The sequence below is a fragment of the Chelonoidis abingdonii genome, chromosome 4 (assembly GCF_003597395.2).
Source record: "Chelonoidis abingdonii isolate Lonesome George chromosome 4, CheloAbing_2.0, whole genome shotgun sequence".
NCBI lineage: Eukaryota > Metazoa > Chordata > Testudines > Testudinidae > Chelonoidis > Chelonoidis abingdonii.
Genome location: NC_133772.1, coordinates 35,410,318 through 35,422,243, shown reverse-complemented (window position 1 = coordinate 35,422,243; position 11,926 = coordinate 35,410,318). Strand labels below are relative to the sequence as shown.

At 45.9% G+C, this 11,926-nt stretch overlaps 1 protein-coding gene across 2 annotated transcripts in view; it reads left to right on the top strand.

The window, feature by feature from the left end:
* Positions 1–11,926, top strand: part of IGHMBP2 (immunoglobulin mu DNA binding protein 2) — a 100,399-nt gene that overhangs the window by 67,439 nt on the left and 21,034 nt on the right. Inside the window, exon 9 of one of the 2 annotated variants that reach the window (XM_032773113.2) lies at positions 2,811–2,993. The exons of the other annotated variant lie outside the window; for it this stretch is intronic. Within the exon in view, the coding sequence (XP_032629004.1) occupies positions 2,811–2,993 (183 nt within the window). The remainder of the gene's footprint in view (positions 1–2,810; positions 2,994–11,926) is intronic. 2 annotated transcript variants of the gene reach the window in all.

Here is an 11,926-nt window from a genome sequence, read left to right as displayed (position 1 = left end):
CCTTTATACAGTAAAACAAGCTAAGTTAAAGCTCTAAATTATTTTTGCCCAAAGGCCTAGGGCCTAAGATAATAGAGGGGGGGTTATTTTCCCTAACAGGGCTTATGCTGAAATAATTATCCTGCAATAGCTATTTCAGTAAATGTCCACGTGTAGCTAAGCTCTAACATATATCAAAATTAAACCCAACGCTCTGTAGACAAATTACTTGATTCAAATGACCCCTGCATGTGGCCGGAGGGGATTATCTCAATTCTCCCAGGTGATAATTATGCCTTTTACTTCTCGCTAAGAGTTAATTGGCCCTACTATTGCTAGGCCCAAAGCTGTCAATAGTGGAGTCTACCCAGATCAGAGTCTATCCAACTTGATTCTACTTTCCATAGGTCACTCGCCACAGGTTTTCTTTGTTGTTTATTGTTCAGTCATCGCTGCTTCTCTTCCTGCTTGCCTCAGGGCTGAGCTAACAATTTTCAGGACCACAGCAGGGCAGAGGGGAAGATGAGGGATCAAGCTGTGAGTTACTTCCCCACTGAGTTCTGCTCCCAGAAGGGAAGACCATTCTGGTCTTGTCGTTCTGTTTGTTCCTAAATAAGAGGTGGGCAAACTTTTTAGCCTGAGGGCCACATCAGGAAAATTGTATGGTGGGCCATGAGTGCTCACAAATGGGGTGGGGGTGCAGGCTCTGGGATGGGGCTGAGGATGAGGTGTTTGGGGTGTAGGAGGGTGCTCTGGACTGGAACCGAGGGGTTTGGAGGGCGGGAGGGGGGATCAAGGCTGGGGCAGGGGGTTGGCGCATGGGGAGAGGTTCAGGGGTGCAGGCTCCAAGCAGCGCTTATCTCAAGTGGCTCCCGGAAACAGAGGCATGTCCCTTTTCCAGTTCCTACCCAGAGGCACATCCAGGCGGCTCTGCACGCTATCCCGTCCACAGGCACCACCCCTGCAGCTCCCATTGGAGCCAGAGTGGGGCTATGCTGTGGCTTCCGGGAGCCGCGTGGTACGCCCTCTGACCCAGGGCCCCGGCCAGAGAAGTGCTCTGCTGCGTGGAGTGGCCCCCCACCTGAGCAGGGCCATGCTGTGTGGTGTGGGCCCTGACCCAGCACCCTGCTCGGAATGGGGAAAGCTCCAGACCCCACTCCCCAGTGGGAGCACCCAGGCTGGCTTCAAACATCTCATGGCCGGATTAGGCCCGCAGGCCATAGTTTGCCCACCCCTGTCCTAAATCAGCACCTGACCACAGAGCCCCAGTCCATTGCTTGCATTGTTCATGCCAAGGTTTTGACTTTACTTATACTAAGTACCAAAACTTTTGCTTTTTCTTTGCTGGTTATTTACACAGCTTTGGTAATAAAATTACTACCTGACCAGAAGGTCTGTCTTGGTGTGTGTTCACTCACCATTTACCTTAGATGGGTGAAGTGAGTGACTTCCATATCCATCTTTACTCTCCATCACAGCATTCTGGTTTATGGAGTTCAGAGCAATGAAAAAGACTTCTGTAGTTGATACGTGTGTCAGAAGGAGCAGGCAAACCCTGAAGCCATCGCACTGAAGGAGACCGAGAAGGTTGTCTCTACTCTTGGAGGGAGCTGAGCTGTGTTGTGGGTTTAATCCTACAAACTCTGAAAGACCCAGTGGTGGAATTGCAAGGCAATGCATGTCTGAGCTCTCTGTCAGCTGTGGCAAGGAAGTGTCAATTGCATGATACTGTAGCGTGAGGTGGAATATTCTCCTAGATCCTGGCAGCAATCAGAGTATGCCATATAGTGTAACATTTCTTCCTCTCTTTCCCCCGCCAAACTTTCCCTGTGCGTCTGTGGCTGCAAATGTTGATTATGGTCATAAAACTGGTGAGTCCTTTTTAAAATCCAGCCACTGTATTTTTCTCTACCCTCCTGTGGCAGTGAGTTCCACATATTAACCATTGATGATGTAAAGAAGTAGTTTCATCTTGCTCCAAATATATGGCCCTCTTAATTTCAAGGGGCTTCTCCTGATACTGTAATATGTGTCAGGGTAAGAAGGAGAGTCTGGTCATACTTCAGTGTAGACCCTTTCCTCATCAAGGAAGTCCCTCCTGAGTCTTCTTCTCTGCAGTTGTAATTAATCTGCAATCTCTCATTTTATGTAAATCTTGCTGTGTTTCTAACATGAGGTGACCAGGCAGTACTACAAAAGAGGGCAGGCATTATTTAATGAAACATTAATGAATGATCTTCGGTCCCTTTGTTAATTGCACGCTCCTTGTGTGTTTAAAAAGCAGGGGGAATGGCTTTACTGAGTTATCCACTGTCGTTGTTGTTAATTAATTTATTTATTTCATAGTGTTATTGTAGCATCTGGAAGACCCTGTCATGGGCCAGAACCCCATTGTCCTAGGCAGTGTACAAGCACAGGGTAAAAAGATAGTCCCTGCACCCAAGAGTTTGCAGTCTAAGTACGGTGGCTCTAGATCTTTTCCGACAGAGTGCTGCAAGGTCAGAATGCGTTGCAGCAGAGGGGCAGACATAGATAGTAGTTGTTGAACCCTGCAGAGTTACGCTTTGTGTAAGAGAATTTATAATGAGCAGTTAGAAAAAACAATCCGCATAGTGGAAGCCATGGCTGGTTATAAAACAAGGAAATACAGAGATGGTTAGTGTTCGAGACTGGGTCTCTGGGTTCTAGAGGCTCTAATAATTTTTGAAAGTCAGACAGAAATGTGATGACTGAGTCGATGGCATCCCTTTAACAGTCTTTAAACAGCCTCCTTAATGGACTTGTCCTCCTCTCCTGTTCAGTTTGTCTTATTAATTGTTCTCCTGGTGCAGGGCTGCAGCAGAGGGTCTTTCTCTCACCTTAATGGAGCGTCTGATTCAGAAATATGGCGAGAGAATAGTGAAGATGCTGACTGTGCAATACCGAATGCACCAGGCCATAATGCAGTGGGCCTCCACAGAAATGTACTGTGGCCGACTCTCCGCTCACCCTTCTGTGGCGCATCATTTACTGAAGTAAGTGACTTGGCTTTTTTTTTTTTAACCAGGTTTCAGTGAGGAATGGACAGTGTCAGTAATACTTATCAACAGTTAACAATTTTCCATCTGTCTGTAATATCCTTTTGCTATTTCTTTCTCATTTTGTTCTTATTTCATTTAGCAAATATTGATTTTGTTTTCCCTTGTGCAGCTTACAGAATAGAAACCCACAGGGTACACTCTTTCTTTGGTTTTTAAAAAATCCTCCTATGGCTTGTTATACAGGAAGGCCTGATCTGCAGCCTCTCCAAGAACTCCCCAGAACAGAGCGTTAAATATTGACTAGCTGTAACATCTTTAGCACTGTATCTGTTGAGACAAATCTATAAGTGAGTTTTCAAAACAGGATTTATTTTTTTAAACGTGCCTGTTACTTTCTCAGTGTCTCCATTTGGGGCCTGCTCCTGCTCCCATTGAAGTCAATGGAAGTTTTTGTGATAGATTTCAGTGAGAGCAAGTTAAGTTTGTTATGGAATGATTATTGGTGGTTTGCTTGATAACATGTTTAGGCCCTGACCAAGACTGGGGCCTTATGGCACTAGGCACTGGACATACATTCTAAACTCTTTGGGGGTAGGGGCCCTCTTTTTGTTCTGATTTTACCGCACCAAACACAGTGAGGTCCTGGCCTGTGACTGGGACTGCTACATAATACCATAAGTAATTATAATTTAATAATAATGATGATGATAAAAGACTGTCCCGGTCTGGAGAGCCTACAACTTACATAGACAAGACAGACAATGGGTGGGAGAAAAAGGAAGTTTCATTGCTCCCATTTATAGATAGGGAACTAAGGCAGAAAAAGGTTAAATGAATTGCCCAAAGTCACACAGGAAGTCGATAATGCAGAGTGGAGAATTTAACTCAGAACTCTTAAATATCAGTCCAGTCATTAACCACAGGCCCATTGTTTCTCTTAGTGAATATGATGGTTGTGTCTCTGTCAAGATGCACTAATATTTTCTCAATATTTAATCAGCAAGAGTAGTTCTCAATGTCTGTGTTATGATAGCGTCCAAAGTCCCCAATCCAAATCGTGATCCATTGTGTTGGGAGCTGTACAACTGTAGAAAAGAGACAATCGCTGCTTCAGAAGTCTTACTATCCGAGGCTACGTCCACACTGCACACTTCTTTTGGCAGCGGATAGTGTGCGTACCCAGGTCGTGAGTTTCATAATTAAAGTTTCATGGATCAAATTCTCATCTGTGTGCAAAGTCTGAGTGACCAAGTTTTGTGGAGGGGGTTTCTGTGGGAGTAGGGGCTGGCTGTGAGGCACAGCTTAGGCGAGTAAAGACATGCCTGAATGGTGTGGGTATGTACCTGAGTGCATACCGTACATGGCTCTTCACTTGCCCAAGCCGTGCACCTGTCTATGCTGCTGTTTTTTAGCCATGTAGTGTTCTGCTGTCTCCCGCTGCTGGAGTCCTTCCCCACCAAAGTGAAAGATTCCAGCAGCAGGGAAAGGCTCTGCCAGCTCCCCACTGCTACAGCCCTTTACCCACTGCAGGGAAAGCCTCTGGGCAGCAGGGAAAGGCTCTGGCAGTGGGGAGGTGGTGGGGAAAGGCTAAGCCAATTTCTGCTGTCTCCCCCATGCTGGATCCTTTCCTCACTCCAGTGAAAGGCTTTGGCTGCAGGGAGCTGCTGAAGCCCTTCCCCCTGGCTCCCCTCTGCCAGAGCCTCCCTGACGTGTAGCTACACACACTGCAGCGGGGACACGGTGTACTTTTCACTGTGTAGCTACACACTGCAGCGGGGACACGGTGTACTTTTCATTGTGTAGCTACACATACAGTAAATGCCGCCGATATTGGTGTGTAGTGTAGACAGTCTAATTAGACTGGAGTTTTTCTGAGAGCTCATCATTGGAATGAATGGGAGATCAAAGTGGATAGATAAGTTATTTTTCTTTTTCTTTTTCCTTTCTTCTATGTGATACAGCCTACCTAAAAACAGCTTTGAAAATCTCTGATTTCCCATTCATTCCAACAGTGGACTAAATTTCCTATGTCCTAGGCGACATTGTCAGACTGTCATGATGATACCCATATTTGATGGTTAATTATTGCTTGTATATTTAAGACCTCTTTTAACAGTTGTAATGATTTCCTGTGTTTCTGTGCCGTTTAGAAGTGACTAACGGTTCATTTGCAGTACAGACAAGTATCTGCTAAAATCCACCGCTGTTGGCCCTTTAAAATTGCAGTCAGCACAGCTCCGAGAGTCAGGGGGACTGGGTAACTTGTGTTCCCTCTCGTGGGGCTGCAGAAGCACAAAACACTGTAGGGCCTACACATTTCGTGCCTTAAATTTTTAGTGTGTGTCATTTTTTTTTTTAGGTGGCTATTTAAAATTCAGAGAACATTTCCACCAGATTAAAACAGTTTTATGATAGATCACATTCTGGATATGAATTACTTGAGAGATTATCTCACTACATAAAACTCATGTTAGTTTCAGTGAAATATTGTCCGAGAATTGTATAAACACAGCATGATGGATGAAACTTTTCTCAATAAAAATAAGTTATTACTGCGAATCTAGGAGGATATAAGCAGTGCGTTGATGGCCTGAGCCAGCACCCAGTGCAGTCAGTGGAAAGATTCCCACTCACTTCAGTGAACTCTGGATCAGGCTCTTAAACAGCAACTGTTCTTTTTCATTCACACAGTTAATGCTACTGTAAGACGCACAAAAGTGAAAGTGTAAGTAAAAGTATAATTAGGCCGGGCAAGAAAAGAATTTGAAGAGCAACTAGCAAAAGACACAAAAACTAACAGCAAAAATTTCTTTAAGTACATCAGAAGCAGGATGTCTGCCAAATAAAGGCACTGGATGATCAAGGAGCACTCAAAGAAGACAAGGCCTTTGCAGAGAAGCGAAATCATTTCTTTGCATTGGTCTTCATTGCAGAGGATGTGAGGGAGATGCCCAAGCCTGAGCCATTCTTTTAGGTGACACTCGTGAGGAACTGTCCCAGATTGAGGTGTCAGTAGAGGAGGTTTTGAAACAAATTGATAAACTAAACAGTAATAAGTCACCAGGCCAGGCAGTGTATTCACCTCAAAGTTCTTCAGAACTCAAATATGAAACTCCTGAACTATTAACTGTGGTGTGTAATCTGTGGCTTAAATCCACCTACATACCAGATGATGTCGGGTAGCTTAACTTCAATACCATACATATTGGTTGAAACTATAGTAAAGAACATTATTATGAGACACATAGATAAACACAATATATTGGGGAAGAGTCAACATGGCTTTTGTAAAGGGAAATCCTGCCTCACTGGTCTGTTAGAATTCTTGAAGAGTGTCAGCAAACATGTGGAGAAGGGCGATCCAATTGATATAGTGTACTTGGACTTTCACAAAGCCTTTGCCAAAGTCCCTTACCAAGGCTCTTAAGCAGAATAGGTAGTCATGGGACAAGAAGGAAGTTCCTCTCATAGTTCAGTAACTGGTTAAAAGATAGGAAACAAAGGGTAGGAATAAATGGTCAGTTTTCAAAGTGGAGAGAGGTAAATAGTGAGGTCCCACAAGGATCTATACTGGGACCAGTTCTGTTCAATGTATTCATAAATGATCTGGAAAAGGGGATGAACAGTGAGGTGGCAAAGTTCACAGATGATACAAAATTACTGAAGATAGTTACGTCAAAAGCTGACTGTGAAGAGTTACAAAGGAATCTCACAAAACTGGTTGACTGGATAACAAAATGGCAAATGCAATTCAATGCTGATAAATGCGAAGTAATTCACATTGGAAAAAATAATCCCAACTATACATACAAAATGATGGGGTATAAGTTAGCTGTTACTACTCAAGAAAGAGATGTTGGAGTCACTGTGGATAGTTCTCTGAAAACATCTGCTCAATATGCAGCAGTACTCAAAAAAGGTAATAATGCTAGAAGCCATTGGGGGATAAATAATAAGGACTAAATAATAAGAAAATATCACAGTGCCACCATATTAATCAATGGTATGCCCACCCCTTAAATACTGCGTGCAGTTCTGGTTGCCCCATCTCAGGAAAGATATATTAGAATTGGAAAAGGTAGAGAGGGCAACAAAAATGATTAGGGGTAAAGAGCAGATTCCATGTGAGGAGAGAATGGGGCTGTTCATCTTAGAAAAGAGATGACTAAGTGGGGATATAATAGAGGTCTGTGAAATCATGAATGATGTGGAGACGGTGAATAGGGAAGTGTTTACTCCTTCACGTAACACAAGATCCATAGGTGCCGACGCCATGGGAAAAATTGGTGGGTCCTGTGCACCCACCGGCAGCCAAGCTTCTCCCCCAGCTCCCAGTGCTTGCTGCCGTGAAACAGCTGTTTCGCGGCATAACAAGCTCTGAGAGGGAGAGGGGAGAAGCAGAAACGTGGCTTGCTCAGGGGAGGAGGCGGAGCTAGGGTGGGGATTTGGGGAAGGGGTTGGAATAGGGGCAGGGAGGGGGTGGAGTTGGGGCAGAGATTTTGGGGAAGGGATTGGAATGGGGGTGGGGCAGTAGTGGGAGGAGGCGAGGCAGGGGTAGGGGTGGACTTGGGGCAGGGCCGGGGACAGAGACAGGTTGAGCACCCACTGGCACCAGCAGAAGTTGGCACCTATGACAAGATCTTAGGTTGCTGGTGGAAATCCAGCTCTGTTTATGAAATCTGTGGCTGTCTGATGGCTATTGGTGGCCTATGCCAAATGATTTGTCTCGGTCTACTTCTAGTGGACAAGTAGGTATATTTTAGTCGTGATACTGAAGACTGCATCCCCAGGAAGGGACTTTTGGATGTTTCTGCCTATTGATATCTGAAAGTAACACTGTAGGATGCTTTAATCATGTCTGCAGCATTCTCATGTATTCTGACTCTAGTTTGCTGCCCTTTCATTTTACTGTGCCCAGGTGCTAGTAAATGAGGATCAGATTAATTAAGTCCTGGCAGGTTTGGGGTGAGGGGGGTACTGGAACCCGTTTTACAGACTGGCTGGGCATATCCTGGTGAGATGCTAGAACTTATATAGGTGAGGCTGGAGCAACCTAACCCTCAGAACCCTGGTCTTGGCCTCATTGTCCACACACCCAGCTTTGTCAAATTTGCACCACCCTACCTGCTATTTCATAGATGTGATTCTGTGCAAGAGTAGAAATTTCTGGGATGTTTGCGACATATGGAGGCTCAGAGTGAAGTGTGTCACCCTCTTGAAACATCTTGAGTTGACTTGGAGGGAGGGGGTTGCTCAGCATATTGTCAAAAACACCTTTGAGCTAGAAACACTGGCCAAGATTTTAAAAATGGGTAACTAAAATTAAGCTCTGAAGTCAGTATTTAGGCACCTAAATAAGTATCCTGATTTTAAAAACTGTTACACCCATTGCAGCACCCACTGACTTCAAAAGGAGCTGCTAAAAGGGGTTTAAGATGTCTGCAGCCATATATGAAACACCAAAGTGTACAGGATCTAAGATGTTCCTGGCTGCCAGGGTTCCTGACCCTACCACCAAGGTATCTGGTGTTGAAATACCAACTCCTATGATAAAATGATGCTTGAGATGAATATGTAGGGTGAGATTTGGCTTCAATGGGAGCTGAGTTAGTCCAAGGCTGAGTGCTTTTGAAAATCTGCCCTGTGCTGACATTCTGTAGGACAGTGGTTTTCAAACTTCTTTTCTGGTGACCCAGTTGAAGAAAATTGTTGATGCCCACAACCCAACGGAGCTGGGGATGAAGGGTGTGAGAGGGGGTCAGGGCTCTGGGCTAGAAGTGCAGGCTCTGGGCTGAGGCCAGGGATGAGGGGTTTGGGGTGCAGGAGGGGGCTCTAAGTTTAGGAGGGACTCAGGGCTGGGGCAGGGGGTTGGAGTGCATGAGGGGTTTAAGGCTCTGGGCTGGGGATGCAGGCTCTGGGGTAGGGCTGGGGATGAGGGTTTGGGGTGCAGGAAGGGCTCTGGGTTTGAAGGGGGGGCTCAGGGCTGGGGCAGGAGATTGAGGCACAGTGTTGCGGCATGGTTTTAACTCTGGCGGTTCCTGGCCAACAGCGCAGCTGGGGTGCAAAGGCAGGCTTCCTGGCTGTCCTGGCACTGCGGACCGTGCTGCACCCTGGAAGCGGCCAGCAGCAGGTCAGGCTTCTAGGCGGAGGGGCGCAAGCAGCTGGCTCTCGGCTGCAGGCACTGCCCCCACAGCTATGGGAGTGCAAAGTTGGTGTTTGTGGCAGGGGCAGTGCGCAGAGCCCCATTGCCTCCCCGCCTAGGAGTCGGACACAAGCTCCTCTGTTTTGCATCCTGGCACTGATCTGTCTGAGTCCAATTTTGCATTGATAAAGCGATTGTGAGCATATAAAACATGTACATTAGGCAGCAGATAACAGATAAGGCCAACAGACTCCAGCTGTGACTGTTTCTTGGCTAGCGTGCGTGAATCTGAGGAGAGCCCGCTGCTTGGCCTGCTGCTGTGAGTCAGAGGCATTGCAGCCAAACAGGAAAACAGAAGGAATCCTGCAACATTTATGCTGCGATAATTAATTATCACTTACTTCTTCAAGCACAGCATAAATGGTAGGGCCAGCGGCCATGTGTGAAAGCTACAGAAAAGAACATTCCAAGCAGATTGCAGGAAGTCGTTCGTACTCAGAGGACAGTAAATAGAAGTAGCCTTCTGGGCAAGATTGAAACTTCAACCACTTGGGTCATTGAAGAAGTGGAACGTATGCTGTTCTGGGAGAAGCAGTGCCCAATGCAGTCCTCTCTGTGAGAAGGTCTTGGTGGAGGCACCTAAAACCTGTGGATAAGTAGGGTCTCAGATCAAAGTAGGAGCTTGGTAGGTCCAGGCTCTGATTTCTGGACCATGGGCTCCAGTGAAAACAATGCCAGATTATTTATAGGGACCCTGCCAGGTGATGTGCAGCCCCTTTAAAGTTGGCTTTGATTCTGACTTTGATTGGCATCTTATGCAGGGGTACTAACTTATGCAAACACACCTTGTTCTCCCCTTCAGTGTTTGTCTAGTCACCTGTCAGAATCCTAGTTTGTGAGCGGTCTGGGACAGCTCTTTCTGTTCCTTTTCTGTAGAGCGTCTATCAAGGGGGTGGGGGCCTGAACCCTGCTTGGGGTTGGTAGATGCTACTGTCATAGAAATAATGAAAATGAATAATCACAGCCCAGCCCTATGAGACACCTAGCCAGATTTCAGTTAATGGGGGTTTTTAGTAAACCGAGGTTGTGCTTTATCAAAAGGATACGCTTTGCCTTCAGCATCCCTTCATAGTCCTAGTATTTCTTAAGGACCAAACCCTTCTTTCCAAGCTTCCCTTCAGACACTACCAGCAGGTGACAGTACAGTTATGAAGCTGGAGCACAAGCTTTAAGAAACCCCATGAATCTCACTGTTAAATCTGTGAGTTATCGCCAACCCTCAACATTCAAGGATTCATGGGTCAGTCCCTAAGAAATCATGAGATTTAAACAAGACCTACCTCTTGGGTTCTTTTTATTAGCTGCCTGGTTTCTGAGCCTTTAGGGTGCACTTTGATCATGTTTTCAAGATTTTCTGTGCAACCATGAGGGCTTAGAAACTTTTTTTTTTAAAGTGAAAGGTGAGATTCTCCTCTAATCACAAGAATCCAAGGGCCGGGCATTTTAAGTGGAACACCAAATATTGTGAGTCCCCGTGACAAAATCACAAGAGTTGGCCACACTGGCTGTGCCCGAGAGGCACTTGACCCCGTGGTTACTGTGTCCAGCTAACTAGTCAGTAAACAAACAAGAAGTTGGGAAATGTTTCTTTCAAAGGAAGTGCACGAGGCAGTAAGGCATTGTAATATATTGCACCAGAACTGGGATTCCATCCAGCATTTCGCTGCGTGACTGTCCCGACTGTGATACTGACAGCAGGATTCTCTCCCTAAAACAGTAACACATTGCCACAGTTCAGGTTGCTTCGCAACAGCCAGTGGGCTAACCTTCCCCCTTGTGTGTAAGGGGTTAGCGTTTAAATAAGCACCAGAAATTTTTCCAGGGTAACACCCTGTTCTGCTGAGTGCTTTCCTCTCTCAAAGGAGCATGTTGTTTCTCTCCCCTAAAAAGATTTATGCAGCTAATTATTCCTCTGAAATGAAGTTTCCAGATTAAGATTGTTCCTTGTAATGAGACGTGCTGCAAGTACATTCCTTGGCCGCTAGGAGTTGTCAAAGAATCGTGTTAATAGGATTGTCTATATGGAGGAGACTAACCATGTTTGGGTGCTAGACAGATCCTTCAGTGTGTATGTAAGCAGGCTACCAGCATGAGGAATAGCAGGACAGATGTTAAAGGGATGGGAAGCTGCTTAGGGTTGCATCAAGAAAAGAGGGATAAATCTGTCCTGCAGACCAAAGGGGAAGAAGTTCTTCAGTGAGAATCTGTTTTGCTGCTGCTGCTCAGAACTAGAAAATATGGATGGGTAATTGCAGGAATTAACTGTAAATATGGGAGATGAGTCACATATTTATTAAAATCCAAATGCTGGACTGCAGCATGAAGCCCGAACAGCTGTGCTTTGGGAAGGGAACCTCCATGGCTGGGGGGAAGAAATCTCCTTCTAAGTCTGAAAGCAGCAATGGAGTGTCTTGGCAGGGTGCAGCGTGCTGTGGCTGGTAAATCCAGCTCGGCCCTGTCCCAGTGCCCCTGAACACCCTACCTGCTGGTTAGCAGTGAGCATCTGCATAGCACAGCTCTATGCCACACAAGGGTGCAGTCAAATTGCACCAGGCACCAGATCCTGTCCCCTGGTCCCTTCAAGTGGGCACTAGACCAGTCCTGCAAGGGCAGCACTGAGCTTTACATGATGGTCCCTTAGGCTGCTGTTTTACTTTGTGCTGCTTCTTGATTTTGACTCCAAGTCAAAAAGTTGGCTGGAAGTTTCATAGGGATGTACAGAGTC